The sequence below is a fragment of the Pituophis catenifer genome, unplaced genomic scaffold, assembly GCF_029215685.1.
Source record: "Pituophis catenifer annectens isolate HBS135680 unplaced genomic scaffold, rPitCat1.0.hap2 SCAF_16, whole genome shotgun sequence".
Taxonomy (NCBI): domain Eukaryota; kingdom Metazoa; phylum Chordata; class Lepidosauria; order Squamata; family Colubridae; genus Pituophis; species Pituophis catenifer.
The window spans coordinates 19,145,517-19,166,050 of NW_027256896.1; the positions used below are offsets into that span (position 1 = coordinate 19,145,517).

At 42.9% G+C, this 20,534-nt stretch overlaps 1 protein-coding gene across 2 annotated transcripts in view; it reads right to left on the bottom strand.

The window, feature by feature from the left end:
* SDK1 (sidekick cell adhesion molecule 1) overlaps positions 1-20,534 on the bottom strand; it is a 426,731-nt gene that overhangs the window by 235,272 nt on the left and 170,925 nt on the right. For both annotated transcript variants that reach the window (XM_070955387.1, XM_070955388.1), the window contains one exon: positions 18,975-19,108. In XM_070955387.1, the coding sequence (XP_070811488.1) occupies positions 18,975-19,108 (134 nt within the window). The remainder of the gene's footprint in view (positions 1-18,974; positions 19,109-20,534) is intronic.

A 20,534-nucleotide genomic window follows, 5' to 3' on the forward strand; every position in this document is an offset into this window, starting at 1 on the left:
CCGGTTCTCCAGAACCTGTCAGAACCTGCTGGATTTCAGCCCTGCTTTTAAAGAGCCTATAAGCATCTTTCGCCAAGGATCACAGCTTTTTTTTCAGGGATGTTCTCAAAAAACGGAAACCTTTTTGAACGTAGAAATATTCCACCAGATGTTTCCAGTAGAAATCCGAGTTCATACATGTAAAACTAATAAGGATTTTTTTTATTTTTATTTTTTTTAGAAAATCTGCTGTAGTTCTTTAAAAAAACCAAACTCCTTCACTATTATCTGTACTACTACATTTGTATTGTATAATTTGTCTCTTGAAAATGCTAATCAAGCTCAAATGTCAGCCTGGATTATTAGCCAGGACATCTTTGGGAAAAATAAAATCTGGTTTATCAACCTCCCAGTGTAATCAAAGATAAAAAGAGGATTCATATAATTCTAAAGGTTTACTCAAACTGACTCACTAAAACCACAAGAGTCCGTTTCAGACTTCTGCATTTGCGGAGGTCAAAGTCTCTATTGGATTTTCTTAATCTGATACTCATCCCTTTTTTCTGGGGATTCACTGCTGCTCACCTTTGCATCCAGCCTGAAAGTGATAAATGACCTTTTAAAGTAGAGAGACCACTTAATCCGTACTCTTTCCCGCACAATTTCTGTTTTTCTAATGGAAATGTTCACCTGGTGATTGGCTTTTGCTTTCTCATAGAAATAAGGTTCAGTGCTCATACATCTGTATCCTCAATCTCCAGTTTTGGGGTAAACCACAGGCTACTAGATTGATTGATTGATAGACATAATCTGTCTATTGTGCAAAGGTAGGTACTAGGTCAGTCCTTAGGTACAATGAGGCAGCTGAAGTCATCTCACCAGCTTTTCTTGGGTGGAGGACGTAGTTCTGAGTTTCAGCCTGTAGAACAGGGATGTCCAACCTTGGCAACTTGAAGATCTGTGGACTTCAACTCCCAGAATTCCCCAGCCAGCATAGAGTTGAAGTCCACAGGTCTAAAATTTCCAAGGTTGGACAGGGGTGAAGAAGAAGATGTGTCTCCTAAGCAACTATGTGTCAGGTCTGCCATCTTCGGTTTCTTCGCTTTGCTGGCATCCTCCCATAAATTGCAAGGGAGGGGGGAGGAATTTGGGGCAGTAACATATGGGCCTGAGAATGAGAGGACAAACAGCAGGAGGGAAGACACATTGGCAAGGACTAGAGGTGCCAAAAAGGAATAAACTAGCTTCCAAGGACACCTGGACTGGAAACTGAATGCGAAACTGCAGTGAGAGGCTCCAAACATCCGAGCCATTCCCAAAACATCAAAAAGGCATCTTTTTGGACACTGATGGACTGGTCAAGGGAGGAGGGCCGGGGAAAGAGGGGAAAGTGTAAGCTTTGTGGGGGAACATTCAAGATCTACCTTCACTTTCGCTGCAACCACTTAACTTTAGTAAAAGAACCTACCACTTCAATCCAATGGAGTCGAGGGTCTTTCTTTCTTAAATGTCTAAATTGGGGCAGGTCTGACACTATGGAAGAACATTGCCAGAATACATGCATACAGCCACACACACAATCCTCCCTCCTCCTCCCCATGCCTATATCAATGGTGGGGTGCTCCCAGTTCTGTCTGGTTCTTGTGAACCGGTAGTAAAAGCGACGGGAGGCTCCGCCCACCCGCCCGGATGTCATAATTGACAATCTGTGTATGTGCAGAAGCACGCGCGCTCCCATTGCAAACTGGTCGTAAAGATAAGTAGAACCCACCCCTGGCCTATATGTCTTGGGTGCATATATAAAATTGGATGAGTGCCATCTTATTTGCCTTGGGCAGAAAAATATATTAGGCACATCTAGGAATTAGGGCATGCATATAATCATGTGCTAAGTAGCGGTGTTTTAAATGCATCACTGAGCTCCTAAAAATTCATTTCAAAACACATCAAATCAAATATTCTGTGGATTGACCTAAGACGCTAAAGAGTCTTCAATGGGAGAACTCTGTCACTCTCCAGACCACCACGTTCCTCTCAAGCCCATCTGAAGTAGTGAGGGCTGCGTGTGCGAAGGTTTAGTGCCTCACTCGTAACCTGCCTATAGATCGTATAGCTTTCAGCGCAGGTTAATCTGCCTTCATTTGGGAGGCAGTTATTAAAAATATGACTGGCAAGTGTTTCCCATCACAAAGATTACTAATCTAAATTGCAGTTCACCGGGGATTAATATTTTGAAAATATTGGCCCATTAAAGTAACTGCTTATGACAAATCTAATATCTACCGCAGATTAGTTTTGAGCTTGCAGATAGATTGAGGTCTAAGGCAGGTGCAGGTATTCTAGCAAGAAGCTGTAAAGCGCCCAAAATGCTTTCGAGATTATTAATGAGAAAGTTGAAATGAATCGCCAGCCAATAGCACAATATCAAAGACAAAGACAGAGTCGTTATGGTGGGGATTTTTTTTCCCTACTTTTCCAGAACAAATAACTGGCTGTTGCATCATTCTTGAATTTTAAGGAAGGCTTTAAATCGCGCTTTTAAAAAATATAGTTATATAACACACACACTCCCAATAGGGCTATACATCTACACTAAATTTCAGCATAGAGAAAACCACAACTAGTTACTAGTTTCTCACGTTCGTTTACAACAGCGGAGTCATTTTACACTCACGTAAGACAAATTATTGGATGACGTATGATTTCAAACATTTCTGAATGTATACAATCTCGTACGTACCGTAGCTCTAAGTGTGCCAGGCGTTAAAGATCCGCACACGTTTGCAAGTATGCATTCTTTCTTTTTAAAAAAAAATACACAGCTAAATATTTTAAAATAATCATTGAAAAACCAATAGTCCTGCCTTTTGATTGTGATATATCTTAATGACGGCTTATCAGTCATTGCCATCACAAAATTAAGGGTTGTAAATCTAATCTTGCGTAGCTTCTTCTCCGGCAATATTACACTACTAACTAGAGCATACAAAACATTTGCTAGACCAATTCTCAAATACAGCTCATCTGTCTGGAACCCGCACTGCATATCAGACATTAATATAATTGAACGTGTCCAGAAATATTTCACAAGAAGAGTCCTCCACTCCTCTGCTCGTAACAAAATACCTTATGCCACCAGACTTGAAATTCTGGGTTTAGAAAATTTAGAACTACGCCAACTTCGGTATGAGCTAAGCATAGCTCATAAAATCATCTGCCACAATGTCCTACCTGTCAATGACTACTTCAGCTTCAACCACAACAATACACGAGCACACAATAAATACAAACTTAAAGTGAACTGCTCCAAACTTGATTGCAGAAAATATGACTTCAGCAACAGAGTGGTCAATGCCTGGAATGCACTACCAGACTCTGTGGTCTCATCCCAAAATCCCCAAAACTTTAACCTTAGACTGTCTACTGTTGACCTCACCCTATTTCTTAGAGCTCTGTAAGGGGCGTGCATAAGAGCACCACAGCGTGCCTACCGTCCCTGTCCTAATGTTCCCTTTAATTGTATTCATTTTATGTATTCAATTCATGCTTGTACTTATATATATTATCTAATATGTACTCGACAAAATAAATAAAATAAATTAAAATAATCTTTTCAACCATAGTAAAATTTGAATTACACTCAAACAAGAATTGCCTAGGTCGAGTAAACTCTACGCAAGAGATCCTGAAGACACCTGGCATTGGATTCTCAAGTGTAAATACTTCTGTTTGTTTCTGCCTCAATGAAATCCAATGAAACTATTATTTCCTTCCTTATTATACCTATCCCGGGTTTTTTTTTCTTATTCTAGTTTTAGTTTAGAGATTCCTCTCTGAATCAATGATTCTCATTTGCATTTTGTGCTCTTCAAGGCCTTCTGTTCCCAACATCACAAAAGGATGACTAAATTAAATGCATAGAAAGAGCGTTTTAATATGTCTCCTTACATTAGCAATCAGAAGCCAATGTATTTATGTAGGCTCATTGATCATTTGCTTTCAGAGAAAGCAGAACTGCTGAGGGAGCAGTCCTTCCGGAGTTTTCATCAACTGATGGGTGATACCAGGGGTCGGCAACCTTAAACACTCAAAGAGCCACAAAGATCCTAACTGGAAACCCTCCCATTCAATTCTGGAGCCGACTGGAAGTCCGGTTCCCCCACCATAGAGTCTCCTCCTAGCACAGTGTCCGTTTTCCTCTGCTAACCGGAAGTCCGCTTCCCCCACCATAGAGTTTCCTCCTAGCACAGCGTCCGTTTTCCTCTGCTAACCGGAAGTCCGGTTCCCCCACCATAGAGTTTCCTCCTAGCACAGCGTCCATTTTCCTCTGCTAACCGGAAGTCCGGTTCCCCCACCATAGAGTCTGCTCCTAGCACGGTGTCCTTTTTTCCTCTACCTATCCTAACCGAAAGCCCTATCAATTGTGGAGCCAACTGGTGACAAGGAGCCGCAGCAGAGGGATGAAAAAGCCACATGTGGCTCCAGAGCCGCGGGTTGCTAACCCCTGGGTTATAAGCTCACGGAGACTACCCAAAATATCACCTGCTAAATGTTGTCAGGAATCATTTCCAAGATCGATGCGATTAGGAAAAAATATCATCATACCTCAAGTCTGGAGAGAGGCTAATTTGACCTTTTCACAAAGTTCTGGATGAATGTCTGGTCATCCTACCCTATCAGATTGTTGTTGTTGTTAGTTGCGAAGTTGTGTTCAACCCATCGTAACCCCATAGACAACATTCCTCCAGGCCTTCCTGTCCTCTACCATCCTCTGGAGTCCATTTAAGCTCATGCTGACTGCTTCAGTGACTCCATCCAGCATCCTCATTCTCTGTCATCCCCTTCTTCTTTTGCCCTCCATCGTTCCCAGCATCAGGCTCTTCTCCAGTGAGTCCTTCCTTCTCCTTAGGTGGCCAAAGTATTTGAGTTTCATCTTCAGGATCTGGCCTTCTAAAGAGCAGTCAGGGTTGATCTCCTCTAGGACTGACCGGTTGGATCGTCTTGAAGTCCAAGGGACTCGCAGGAGTCTTGTCCAGCACCAGAGTTCAAAGGCCTCAATTCTTTGGCGCTCAGCCTTCCTTATGGTCCAACTTTCCCAGCCATCCATTGCAACTGGGAAAACCACGGCCTTGACTATATGCACTTTTCTTGGATAATTCCTCAGAAACCATTTAGAAAGGCAGTCAAGTCATATCAGTTAAGATAAATAATAATTGATTGTCCAAGACACAATCAATAACTATTTTGTTCCAGTATTTGAGGGGTTGCCACATAGAAGAGTGGGGTCATCTTATTTTCCAAAGCACCAGAAGGCAGGACAAGAAGCAATGGGTGGAAATTAATCAAGGGGAGAAGCAACCTGGAACTAAGGAGAAATTTCCTGACAGTGAGGACAATTAACCAGTGGAGCAGCTTGCCTGCAGAAGTTCTGGGTGCTTCATCACTGGAGCAGGGGGTTCGACTAGAATGTTGTGATCTAGGCTTCCTGAGTCATTAAAACACAGGAATAGTTCAAAAAACCTCTTTTATTGCAACAGCTGTGAATTACATTCATTCACAGCTGAGTCCCACTTAGTTGCAAAAAGTCCTTCAGGAGAAGTCCTTTGGGATAATCATCAACTTTTATCTTCCTTGAGTCCAGAATCAAAAAGAGATGCCGACTGGGAACAGAATTAACAATGTTGCTTTCCTGCAAAGGGCCCATGTGCCTTTGCTCCTCTTTTAAGCCTTATGGGAGGGGACAATCATCTCCAGACCTTACTCCCAAGTCGTCCCTTTTGTTTTAATTGTTCGTGCCTTCTGGCAGCTCTTCGCATGCGTGCACTAGGAACAGGCTCCTCCTGTTCCTCTGCCTCTCTGCTGTCCGACTCTGGAGGCCCTGGAGTCCGCACATCACTCCCAGATGGCCCTGGCTCCATCCCTGCCTCCGACACAGAGCCCTCATCTGAGCCTTCCCCAGACTCCAGGACTGGCCCATGTTCTTCCTCGGCCTCCTCACTGTCCGACTCTGCTGTCAGCTCTACAGGCTGCTGGCGGATCACAACATAGAAGACTGCTAAGTCCTTTCCAACTCTATTCTGTAACTAAGATGTTGATCAGTTTTATAGCTGAAGAGAGACAGTCATGACTATACACAACTTCATTATAGTCAGGCATCTGGATAATTTGCTGGTAAATTGTCACATGTCTATTAAAATGCTTTCTTCATGGAAGCCATTTGATCTTTAGTTGTTGCATTGATCAAAATACACCAGCGATTCTAACTCAATGCTGTTGGAGCCAATTGATTATCTAAAATTAATATAGAAGAATGGCCATTGTCTCATATGGATTTTCTTTAGGGGGGTTGAAACCCCCCCCCAAGCACAGAACATTCAATGCCAACAACCGAAAACAACACCAGACAGATGCAAGATTTGTATTTACAAGGAACGTATCAATATCAATGTCTATACAAAGATGTATGAGTCTCCCTCACTCACTTGCTGTGAAATGAAAGTTTCTATAATAAATAGACAAAAAATAATATATGCATATGCTTTGGTTCAGAGAGATTACTTTTTTTTTTGCAGATTTCTCTTAAACCTGGAGATAATCCATCTCTACTTTCTGTCAGGATCTTGGCAGCCACAAGCAACCTGCACCTAAATAAGCAATTTATTTCGTATTCCATGGCCAAAAACTCAGTAAGTCGAGAGAAAAAACCCCAACAACAAGAGAGATGGCCCTTTCTGTGGGAAATGAAGACTCAGGCTGGTATATCAAGGTTTTCAAGACAGAAAGTCAGTAAACTCCAGGAAGGGAATAAAAAAAAAAAATCAACATCTGAATTTCTGCCCTTGATTTATAGCGCGTGTGTTTTGCCGTTTTTCTACACCCTTTCATCTACCTCTGAAAGATTCCATTTAACCTCTCCGATCACCTTGAAAATATTATTTGCAATTGAAATCACTCACTACTAATTACCTGCTGCAAAAGCTGTGAAAATGTCACTTCTTGTGATACTCACGATAAACCTACCCAGGGCCCGAGTCGCAGCATTTGAAAATCCATCATTTTCTACCCTGCTTTTCATTCTTTCTGCTTTTCCAGGTGTAAATCTTGAGTGCCCCATGCGCGAAACAAGATTGCATCTGGAGAACGGCTGCTAAACCCATTGCTACCTGGCATTTTACCTGGAGCAGAGGTTAACCTCAATTTAAGGAACCTCTTCCAGAAGAACATCTAATGAACATTGGGGAAAGGCAAGCTGGTGTTCAACGTTGGTGGCTTTAAGATGGCTGGACTTCAACCCCCAGCTGGCTGGGGAATTCTGGGAGTTGAGGTCCACCCATCTTAAAGCCACCAAGGTCGAGATACAGTGTCTTAGAACAGGGGTCTCCAACCTTGGTATCTTGACGACTTGTGGACTTCAACTCCCAGAATTCCTCAGCCAGCGCAACTGCCAAAACAAGATATTGTTTTGTCATAACTAGATCTTGTACAGCAATCCATTTCTTCAAGGATTTTTAAGGACTGATCAAGTTAGACTCCCCTTGTCCGTAATATTTGGGAACGGAAAGGAAATAGGATTCCATGCTTCTAGGTACTTAAGACTAAACTGAATTGCTTAATTCCTCTTTTCTCGCCATGGGTACAAAATGCTGGCGCAAGCAGTCTGAAAATGCAGGAAATGGGGAACGGTTAAAATCGCAGGGTTTCCCCATCTTCATTGGGCCACAAAGTAGATGTATTTTCTGTTATTCGGCGGGGTGCTCAGAGACAATATTTGGTCCCGATATGCTTTTCCCTGAGAGCTCATCACTTGAGAAGTTCTAGAAAACCAGCATGTACGTCTCCTCTAAAATATTAATTCTGATCATCCAATAAACCCGGGGAATTTGTCCGTGCGACAGAACTCTAAAGGGGAACTAAAAATTTGTCTGATAACGGTAAGCATTTTTCTTCTGTTGAAATTCTCATCGCGATGTTGCGTCCGTCGCCGAGGGAATATTATTAATTATTAATTACGTGATTAATATTGCACAACCCCTCCTCCTCTGCATGTTTAACATCTTAAAGAGGTTGCCAACAGAAAAACTGTATACATATGTTTACATTTGAGGGGAAAATAAAAACAGCTGTCTTGCCGAAAATCAGTTGGCCGGTGCATGCATGCATGCACTAAAGCAACAGCTCGCGTGCCCGCAGGTATGGCTCCACATACCACCTGTGGCACGCGTGCCATAGATTTGCCATCACGGATATAGATGGTCTCAACATTTTGGGGGAGGGAGGGAGGATTCTACATTCTGTATTATTTTATACAAACACAAATACAGTTACAGCTATATTTTTTTCTTGCACTCATCACTAAAATAGAGACAGGCAACATGTTTGTCTTTCACTAAACCTGTCTATTTTCTGTTTCTTTGAGGAAACCCCAGTTGACATGATTTTTGACGAAAAGAAAAGGCGAACTCAAATAATTCCAGTTTATATATGCTAAGGTAGGCTAGCATCTGGAGAAACTGACAGCTTCTTGATTATGGGTTATTTGTGGTTAGTCATCTAGCAGCCTAAGAAAATAGTCTCGGTGGGACATTACGGCTCAGTTTTAATGAAATTTCTGGCTTGATAATAGAATAAATGCCATCTATTACTTGGGATTGTTAACCTTTAACTATGGCTTTGTAGCTAGTCTAGCAACTGCAGTAATTTTATTGAGAGCCTCACAGTAGCCGACGTTATTTTTATAATCCTGCCGTCTGCATCCACAAATGTCAGTTTTCATTAAAATCTGGGTTTTATGTCAGCAGAAAGAAGACGGGCTTCTTGGCTAGCCAAAATATGAGACGATGCCTTACTTCCGCCTAAGCCAGCCAGCTTTCCATAGCCCAGACAAGCTATTATTACGGCCATTGTACTCTTGGCCTGTCTCTTTCCATCCATGATTGTTTTGGGCCCTTCAACTCTCATGCAGCATATAAACTACCGCCAGAGCTACGGAGACAGAATGAGAGAAATTAACTATGTATTCTCCATAAGGGTGTTGAAAAATAATCAGGGAACTATGACCCTGTAGTAAGAACAAGGCAATTTGCATTTCAGGATTCAACAAAATATTTTACTTTCTACCCCAAAAATGAGTTAATCCAATTCGACCTTCCAATTCTCTGTTTGTTTGCCGTTACTCGAACATTCAACTATCATTAAGGTAAAGGTAAAGGTTCCCCTCGCACATATGTGCTAGTCGTTCCGGACTCTAGGGGGCGGTGCTCATCTCCGTTTCAAAGCCGAAGAGCCAGCGCTGTCCAAAGACGTCTCCCTGGTCATGTGGCCGGCATGATTAAACGCCAAAAGCGCACAGAACGCTGTTCCCTTCCCACCAAAGGTGGTCCCTATTTTTCTACTTGCATTTTTTTATGTGCTTTCAAACTGCTAGGTTCGCAGAAGCTGGGACAAGTAACGAGAGCTCACCCCGTTACGCAGAGCTAGGGATTCGAACCGCTGAGCTGCCAACCTTTCGAACGGCAAGCTCAGCGTCTTATCCACTGAGCCACCGCATCCCTACTATCATTAGTAAATCATTTTTCTTCTTCTTTTTTCATTCACTACATTAAAAAGATCCAGCAGCACCAAGCACACACACACAAATGCACGATATATGTATACTCACACATACCCACATATAGCAATTATGGGGTTTTTTAAAATTCAGAACGGAATTCCCCAGATGGCCTGCCTAATTGATGTGTGTCATGTTTTATAAAATAATTAATAATTTCCGGGTAAATTCAATTCTGCGTTTTCCTTCTTTGGCTCCCAAGAAGGAGCTCTTACTGCAGCGTCTCAATTCCGGCACAGCAACAAGAGAGCAGAAACCAATCTTTTCAATGAATGCAATAACAAAAGCATTTCGAGATTGAGAAAGATTAATTCCATGTGCCAGATATAAATAAAGGACTTAGAAAGGAGTCCCAATTGGCTTCTACAGTGCAGGAAAACAGCAATATGTCCAGATTCAATATAAATGCTGTGTATCATATTTACAAATCATACTTTTAAATGCTAATTTCTTGAAGTCAACTTTACAAAACATCCTCAAAGCATTTTTTTTTTGTCTAGCAATATGATATAATAGTCTGGATGCAAACAATTGAGAGAAAAAAAAAATACCTAGTATTGTTTTGTGCAAAAGAATTTGTAGTATCTGTTAATAAATAACAGACGTTTCATTACCCAACTGAGTTATATTATCAGTGCACTGATAATGTTACCTGGATGGGTAATGAAATGTCTGCAAGAAAACCACCAAGTTTAGAGAGCACCAAGGACCCTACAGTTCAACCTGAGCTACAAATAGCCGATGTTCTGTCCCCCATCCTCACACAGACAAATGCAATATCAAATATGCCTGCCAATAATGTATTGTATAAACAGACCAGAATTCCTGGCAGATGAGAGTTCTGGCAGATAACTGTAAAACGCCTGCCAAGTCCAATTAGTACTCCCAAAAAGCAGGAGAGGCCTTATTTGCAGTTCGTTTCCAGAGCGACAAATTATCCACAAGAGTTTAGTCCAAAATATATCTGAGCCGAAGTGCAGGATTCACGATGTGACTCTTTAGAGTTTAAACTTCTGTCCGTCACAAAGCCTGCCGAGCAATCACGCCCCCTTTTATCCCTTGTGGGGCATGGCTCAGTGACTCAGCTCAATCCCTGGCCCTCCCACGCCTCTTCCTTTGCTGCGCACGCTTCTCCCTCCGACACTGCCTGGGATCAAGCCAGGATTCATCATTATCACTCTCTATCAATGGGTGCTCCAAAATGCCTTCCTCCTGGCCCATCCCAGGCTGTTCCTCCTGGCCTTCGGATGGAACCTGAGGCATTGCCAGAGAGGAGGGTCCTGGAGAGGGAGGCCTTGTCAGTTCCTCCCCCTCACCTTCTGAGTCCTCTTCCTCCATGAGGACAGGCTCGGGAGTCGGAGTCACAACAGCCTCTTCTTTTGGAGCAGTGCCATTTTAATTCACATGCAACGACGCAAACATCTCAATCTGAAGGACATATAAGAGCTACTTTGCGTTTTCCACAACATAACGAACAATAGCTTCATTTCTTGTTCAGCACTTGAAAACATGATCTCGGATCGATTGTAGGTAGTACTCTGCAAAGAGAACAACAGCTAAGCAAGGCCAACGGATAATGAGTCACACACCGAGTTGGCCTAGTTGTATTCCTCTCTTTTTTTTTTTCCGCCTTCCAAATCTCGAATTAATTAAACAAAGAACTCCTTTTATTTCCTCTTCGCTCTCTTTTCTTCAGGTGTATGTACATTAGCCCCCTTTGAAGTTCAGAGGCAGGGTGAAATATTCCTTTGTCAAGAGCAACGGCAGTACAGTTTTGAACTGCATTTGATATTATCCGTATAGATCTAGCTTAGCTCCAAAACACTTGTACAGCTACTTGAAATTAGCTTTCTGGATGACAAAGGAATATTGAAGGATTGCTCAAGCATAAAGCAAGATATTCCTCTGCCTGATGTGAGCTGCAGAATGAACAAATTGCTGCAGATTTATTTTTATTTTTTTTGACTCCAGAATTTTGTTCGACAGGAAGAAACCTTAAAGCTTATCAAGAAAGTGAGGGGAGGGGGGGGAGGAAAAAAAATGAAATGTTATTATTCCACAGATGGATTTAAACAGGGCATAACTCGTAAGACTAATTTTGAGCTACATATTATATTCGGGGAGGGAATCAAAGCTGTGTAACATTGCAGAGGAGGAAAAAAAAATCCCAGTCCTCTCACAACTTCTCTTTGCCCATAGTTACTGCTTTGTTGTTGTTAGTTGCGAAGTTGTGTTCCTAGCAAAAAGGAACATAGCACATCTATGAATTTCCAGAGGAAAAACTGTAGGAAGCAGGAGCACTGCTCAGGTGACCCTGAGGACACAGGTAAACCTCCAAGCGCTTCAAGGACCCTCTGAAAGGATGCAAACGACGAGCTGTCTGCAAGGAATATAAATCCTTCCATTCTCCACCATCCAGTCAGAGCTGAAGAAGTTTTTTTGAATGAGAAGCGAAACGTCTTCAAAATAAAACAAGAAAGTCCAGTTGCCTCTTGAAAAAAGCACCTTTGGGACAACCATGACCTGGAGGACTGAGAACCTCCATAGACCTTGAAGAAGAAGTTTGGAAGAAGCTCCTTGGATGAGAAGCGAAACAACTTCCTTCAACACCTTCAACATAATGAGTGGAACGATTTGCCTCCAGAAGTTGTGAATGCTCCAACACTGGAAGTTTTTAAGAAGAGGTTGGACAACCCTTTGTCTGAAGTGGTGGAGGGTTTCCTGCCTAAGCAGGGGGTTGGACTAGAAGACCTCCAGGATCCCTTCCAACTCTGTTATTCTATTCTATTCTATTCGATCTTCAGAGTAAAACAAGAAAGTCCAGTTGTCTCTTGAAAAAAGCACCTTTGGGACATCCATGACCTGGAGGACTGAGAATCTCCATAGACCCGTGATAGGTGGTACGCTTAGCCATATCGGTGGGCACGCGAGCTTAGCTCCGGCACACATGTGTGCACCAGCCAGCTGATTTTCGGGCCTTCCAGGCCCACCAGAAGTTGACAAATGGGCCGTTTCCAGCCTCTGGAGGGCCTCCGGGGGGAGGGTGGCTGTTTTCACCCTCCCCAGACTCCTAGAAAGGCTCTGGAGGCTGGGGAGAGCAAAAAATGGGCCTACCACACCATCGCGTGCCAGGAGCGTGGGGAGCATGGTGGGGTCGCACACGTATGCGCGGGGGCAGGGCACATAGAATTATGGGTGTGGGCACACACGCTCATGACACATACACACACACACACACACACACACACACACACACTGTCAGGTTTCGAGGTCGTCTCAAATAAATTGCATTTCAAACAAAGTCTTTGAAGGAAAACTCCTATTTATTAAGCACGACATTCTAAAATCCGACTCCATCGAAGCCAACACTGACTTCCAGCCCCCAAACCCTCCCTTTCCGTTCCCCACTCCCCTGCACTCATTGGCCATCTTCCAAGTCATTCTACCCCAATCTACTGCTCCAGCTCAAATGAATTTCCCCCCTCCCATCCCATCTCCTAGGGGCTATTATCTCCAGGGAAAATAAGTAGGTGAAAAGTCAAACGTCCCTTTCCAGACGCCTCCGCCTCTCCTTCTTATGTCCACTAGAGTAAATGCAGTTTGAAGTGCTGACACACACACACACACACACACACACACACACCGCTCCTGGCATGTGATGGCAAAAAGGTTAGCCATCACTGCCATAGACATTGTTATGGAAGGGTTAAGATCAGGGCTAAGGTGCCTCCAATCTTCGATATGCCTTCCCCGATTTTATGCAATTTTTATCCATACTCTGCATCCTCAATAGCAAATCCACGTAACATCCAGGCAGTTCCACTGAATATACTGCTTTAATATTTCGCACTTTTAAAATTCAGGCGATGATTTAACTCGATGCCTTTATTGGCTGCCATCCCACGGATAGAAATGGGTACTAGTGCTTCTTCTTTTTGTTAATTAACATTTAGAATGTTTTTGGGTGGTTTTTTTTTTTTTTTTTTAGCCCAAGTGGGTTTTTGTATGAAGTGTTGATGAACCACAATGTAACTCGATTATTTTCAGGGCCAATCTCCTATTTTTAACAGGCCATCTTGTTGCCTGGCTCAGCCAAAGTGAATTCTGTGACATCAGGAGAAGGGGGGGGAAAAAATTATCAGCCTATCAAGTTCAGATCGCAGCTCTATAAGTAGGAGGCCCACATCCATTTTTAATCCTGTCAACCACAGACGTCTTCAATGAGCAAGCGTGTGAATTTTTTGGGGGGACGTTTCCCTCCCCCCTTGCACAGATTTATCATACCTACATATTTATTTAGTATAATTAAATCTACAGAGGCATAATCCATATGTAGAAGTGCAGCACGATGAGAAAAATTGTTAGCCCGGGGGTGAATCTCATAAACTGGTAGAGCAGTCAACGTGGACAATGCCTTATTGTTAGAAAATTTGCGTGAGGATTGAGGAATAAATTAATCGCTAAAGACGTTTGATGAAAGAGCTGTTTATTATAGATGCCAGACCTCTTCATGCCCTGAGATGAAGACCTAGGGCAAAGTGATATCCTTATATTAAAAATTAATTACAATACGACCAAACCAAGGGTGTAATTTTATTCCTTTCGTTCCTTTCATGTTATTATCAGCAAGACAATAGTTTCTTTTCTTTGCAATGCTTGGGAGATTACTTATCTCCGTTAAACAATTGTCTACATTATCTATGGTCTTCTCAGAACCACTGGATGGACAGACTTTTAAAACTTTCATCCATCGTATTTTGCATTTTAAAAAAAAAAAAAAAAGCCTGCATGGAAGGGGAGAAAAATAAGTCATCTAAATGTGAGGGGGAGGGGAAAGCATGCGTCTCCTAACATTGTGAATTGTGGCAGAGAAAATTTACTTTATTAATAATCTGCCAGATGTCACTCCTTCCTTACAGCGGAGCCTGAAATGGCATCACCAATTAGCAGAGTAGCAAAAACCCAACCTGGTGCCAAAAGAAATTATTGATGGCCAACAATTTCAAACTTGCCTGTTAGTCATTTGCTCAAGTTAGACTCTTGGTGGGTTTTTTTTTTTTTTTTTAATGAATTGTTTGAAGAGAGATCTACAATGTTGTGTCATAAACAGCTTGAAAAGTAATTCACTTCATTTAAAAGAGATCAAAATGTCCGCTGGTTTTCGGGTAACTGTTGATCCAACTCAAAATGATTTAGGAGCCTGGATAGCTCAACAGACAGAGGCACTGTAATTTAACACCAGCTGTCTGCAATTACTGTAAGTTCGAATCTCGCCAGGCTCAAGGTTGACTCAGCCTTCCATCCTTTCTAAGGTAGGTAAATTGAGGACCCAGTTTGTGGGGGCAATAAGCTGACTTTGTATAAATAAATACAAAAGTATGAAGGCTATTGCTTAACGCACTGTAAGCCGCCCTGAGTCTCCGGAGAAGGGCGGCATATAAATCAAAAAAATTTTTTTTAAAAAAGGAACAGTTCTTGATTTTCTATCCTTTGGCTCTCAATTGACAAAAGAAGAAGAAAGGTTAAAACGCTCAGTTTTAAGCTCTTGAGGATATGGGGGAAAGAGGGTGTACCCCATTTGTGGGAGTGAGTTATCAATTCACTTGGATGATTTGGGCATCCCTGTCAGACACAAATAACCAGACCCACATATCTGGGCATGGCTAGTCTAGTGAAGAGAAGGACCAGGGGAGACAGGATAACAGTCTTCCAATATTTGAGGGGCTGCCACAGAGAGGAAGAGGCCAAGCTACTTTCCAAAGCATCTGAAGACCAGACAAGGAATAATGGATGGAAACTGATCAACCTGGAGATAAGGAGAAATTTTCTGATGGTGAGAACTATCCACCAATGGAACAGACGTTGCCTTCGGAAGTTGTGGGAGCTTCATCACTGGAGGCTTTCAAGAAGAGACTGGACTGCCGTTTGTCAGAAATGGTGTAGGGTCTCCTGCTTGGGCGGGGGGGGGTTGGACTAGATGACCTACAAGGTCCCTTCCAACTCTGTTCATCTGTAATGTGTAGAGTTCAATCTAGCTACTTCATTGTTCTCTGCCTATAATACAGGCATCTCTCCAGACTGTCAGCTTTTGCCTGGGAGTGGGGGGGGTGGGGGGGGTTCAAGGGGTGGGGGGGGTTCAGACCTTGCCCTTGTATGTCTACACAACAAGTTAAGGCTTGAGCCCTCATCCCAACTGGGACAATTGCTTTCTAATGCCCCCTTCCCTTCCATTGGCTTTGGGAGAAAAAGACTTCCAAAGGAGTTAAATACCGTATGTCTCTCTTGACTGTCATTTGTTACTTTTATGGTATTGATATTTAAACATTCCTCCTGCTGCCGTTTTTCATGGTGGAGGAATTTAACTTACTTTAAATTACGGCTTTTACTGCGGATGAGCCCCGGCATCTGGCATGCCCAAAGCTTGTTTCGTAAATCAATTAAATGGAGAACGTTAATAAGCAAAACATCAAGGCGAAGTATGGTCAGTGTAATAGGGCCATCACTGAAATTAAATGGGGAGGGAGGGAGGGAGGGAGGGAGGGGGTGAGATTGGGGTCAGATGGAAGGAATTATTTCTTTGCCCGACACATAATTCGAGGATGGGAATGGTGGGCCTCCAAAGGCAGTCACAACTGGCGATTGGTATGGTTTGAAAAAGAGGTTGAGAAGAATCATGTCAGAGGAGATCCATCCGTCCACCCTCTTGGCCTTCTGTAGGGGGTCTTAAAACCTGGCTTGGCTTGGCACCCCGATGTGAGCATGTCGCACTGGAAATGGCTAATGCATTGAGAGAAGACCCTATCTTCATCCATGGCAGTGGTGAGTTGCCCCCGGTTCGGACCGGTTCACAAGAACCGGTAGTAAAACCGGTGGGAGGCTGAGCCCACCGTCTCGGATGTCATCATTGGCGATCTGCGCATGCACAGAAGTGATCCCGTTGCGAACCTGTAGTAAAGATAAGTAGAACCCACCCCCCGATCCATGGGCACCTTGCTCCCTTCCTTGGCCCCAGGGGGAGGGCCTTCTCTGTGGGAGCCCCAGCCCTGTGGAACGAACTGCCCCCGGAAATACGTAAGATCTCCGACCTCCGGGTGTTTCGCTGCGCACTGAAGACCCTGTTGTTCCGCCAGGCAGGGCTATCAACATAATAATTTTAAATTGGGGTATTTTAAATTTTTGGGGTTTTAAATTGGCCAAATCTATTTAATTATTTTAATTTTTAATTATTGTTGTGTCCTGTGTTTTTAAATTGGCTGTACACCGCCCTGAGTCCTTCGGGAGAAGGGCGGTATAGAAATAAAATTATTATTATTATTATTATTTGTTACTTTAAATGTTAACTTCCATATTATCTTGATATTTTAGTGTAGAATCTTGTTTGTATTTGTATTTGTATTTGTATTTATTGAATTTGTATACCGCCCTACTCCCGAAGGACTCAGGGCGGTGAACAGCCATAAAAATAAAACATGGAAGTACAAAATTTAAAATAGAGATAAAACAAATTAAATAAATTTGGCTGAACCATATTTAAAACCCCAATAATTTAAAACCAAATTTAAAATTCCCATTTAGGTCAGGCCGGCTTGCTGGAATAGGAACGTCTTAAGCGTGCGACGGAAGGTACGCAGATCCGGAATCCTCCGTATCTCGGGGGGGAGCTCGTTCCAGATAGTAGGTGCCCCCACAGAGAAGGCTCTCCCCCTGGGGGCCGCCAGTCGACATGTTGATTTTACCTTGCTGCGAGCCGCCCAGAGTCAGCTCTAGGTAAGATGGGCAGCATATAAATTTCATAATACATAAAAATAAATAAAATCTGGCTCTCTGGCCTGGATGGATAATAGTCCTGGAGCATCCTTCGTGGCCCCTCCAACTTCCCTCAATACTGGCATTTCTGACATTAAAGCATCACCAAAACTATTGGAATGAAGAGTCCAACCTCTTTATTGATCCTAACACACTGTAGGAAAAGAAGTGGCAGAAACGGAGGGTGGAGTGAAAAGAGGAATCAGCCTAGAATCGCTACGTAGCCACGAGCAAACTAAGTCCAACCTTCCTTGAATTCTGTGCACGCTTAGCTTAACTCCTAGCAGGTGCTGACGCTCAGTCAATAAGATTTCTGTGCATAGGCTGTTCAGCAATAAATCAGTTTAATTGGACCTTCATGCATGGACTTGATCTTTCACACCACACACACACACACACACACACACACAGAGTATGCTGGCTTTCCTGTTCTTCTTTTAGTCATTAACTTTTCAGCCACTTCTGAATTCTGCAACTCATAGGAAACTTTTTCCTTTTCTTTTCTAAGCCCCCCACACAGCATGCATTGCCCCCTATGGAGTACTGTAAATGCTTTATTCCCGTGGTCATAAACCGATTGTTCCCCAATGTTAATTAAGATCAGAAAATGAGCTGCAGAGTGCATTAGTGGTTATGTAATACAGACCATTAAAGCCTGCTTTATAAATGAGTGTCATTAAATTCTAAGTATAGCGGCTTTTCTTGGGTAGCCAGGAAAGAAAAAAAAAGAAAAGAAAGTTGAGAGGTTACACGTCAGAATTTATGCAAATTTTTTTAAAAAAACAACTGGGTAAAGCAATTACCAAGGCTATTCTACCAGGTTGGAGCAGGCAAGTTGGAGCAAAAAACTTTACAGTAGAAGATTTCCAGATCTGGCTTCTTAGCCTGTGCCTTCTCATTAGATAATACGAGCAGAAGAGAGAGAAAAGTTTTTATATAAATTCTCCCCTCCGAGTTTCTTTCTATTGTTTTATGAGATGGGTTCTTATATGACACCATTGTCAGGGTGTGTTTTTGTTTTTCTGTTTTTTTTGTTTGTTTGTTTTTTGTTTTTGATATCTACTTGCAATCACTTGGGCAAAACAATCATTTCAGGCAATGAAATATTAGTGCATCTCGCCAAGCAGTCCAATTATACAGCAGAAATCCTGCCTGGCAGACAGAAAATATTTTTTTCCCTTTCTCCTTATATTGGAATGAACCTCTAAAGGGGGGGTGGGGGGGTATAACCCTGGCAACTCTTAACACCTGTGGACTAAGTAAATAAATAAATAGCTTATATGTTGTACTCTCTTTGTCAAAAGCCTTGGTAGTACAGTGGTCTAAAGCACCCTGTTATTAAGACCAGCTGCCTGCAATTACTGCAGGTTCGAATCTCGCCAGGCTCAAGGTCGACTCAGACTTCCATCCTTTCTAAGGTAGGTAAATTGAGGACCCAGTTTGTGGGGGCAATAAGCTGACTTTGTATAAATATACAAAAGGATGAAGGCTATTGCTTAGCACATTGTAAGCCGCCCTGAGTCTCCGGAGAAGGGCGACATATAAATCAAATTTAAAAAAAAAAAAAAGTACGGCTACTCACCTGTCACATTCAAGTAAATCAACGGACTCGTCTTGTTCTCTCCGTTCTTTTCATTCACCGCTTGGACATAGTAGTTCCCAGCATCCGTTTGCAAGGTTGCAAGAATGACCAACTGGTTCTCTAAGGTGATGGTTCTGTATTTGGGGGGAAAAAAAATAAGAATGCTTATTGAGTTAGGACAACGCACATTTGGGATGGGTATGCTGCGAAACGGGAGTAGCGTATCTCAGCTTGGAGACGTACGGCTTCTTCTGTATGGCATTCAGAAGAACAAACTTTAAAGTATAAAGTATACGTACGGGTGAAAATCAGAATGTAAGTTCTCAGCGACGGGAAAACTGGGTAGGCTTCAGACAAATTGGCCATCAACAGGCACATAGGGATAAACAATATTTGCATGCCATTCAAAAGAGATCACCAAAAAGCCAAAAAAGGAAACAAAAAGACCAGAACACCTCCTGACCAGGAATCAACACCAGGAGTGGATTCTACTTATCTTTACTACTGGTTTGCAATGGGAACGTGCGTGCGTGCGCTTCTGTGCATGCCCAGATCGTACCTTATGATGTCCGAGCAGAGCCTCCCACTGCTTTTACTACTGTTTCTCAGGAACCGGACAGAACCAGGAGCAACCCACCACCACTGATCAATACCCAGAGGAGCAGAGATTAACACCAAGTTTTATACTTGACCAACAATCAAGAAGAAAACAATAAAAAAAAAACTTGGATAAAGCTACAAACAAGCTAGCAAAATAACAACAGGCTAACCAAGGAACCATCGAGAACACTCCCATCAACCCTGACATAGCAAGCCACTATAGCCGTGATGGCAAACCTGTGGAACGCGTGCCACAGGTGGCACGGGGAGGCATTTCTGTGGGCACGTGAGCCGTCGCCCTAGATCAGCTCCACCGTGCATGTGTGCACGCCTCCCACCAGCCAGCTGATTTCCGGGTCTCTGCAGCACACGCGGGAGATGCGCGCGCATGCCCATGCCGCCCCTCCCCTCCCAGGAGTCTCCACCTGGCCCGTTTTGGATGCCAGGTAAGTACAGGGCTCGCGTGGAGGCTCCGGGAGGGTGAAAAACAGGCCTACTGGAAGTCTGGAAATGGGCCGAATCCCCACTCCCTCCTAGCACTGATGATGTTCCCTAGTTGGGTAATGCAACGTCTGCAAGAAAACAGCCAAGCTCAGAGAGCACCAAGGACCCCACAAATAAAGCAGCTGGAAATGGTGAACATGTGGATGGAGACGAAGTCAATTTTTTCATCCATGTCTCTTTCATCTGTAACTTGAAGCCAAGTTGCTCAGATAAAACAGTAAAATAACCACCTAATCCAATCGCAAATCTCTTTTTTCTTACAGTCAGGGTTGGAAGCGGTATCATTTCACTTACAGGGACAACATCCAGTCCTAAAAGCTCACACCAAATAAGTCATTCACGAATATTTCTACAAAAAACTATTACAAAATGGTGCTTGTTTTTTTTAAAAAAATACCAAATAAAGACTTTGAAGTCTCCAGGCTAAAAGAAACAACACTTTTGGGGGTGGGGGAA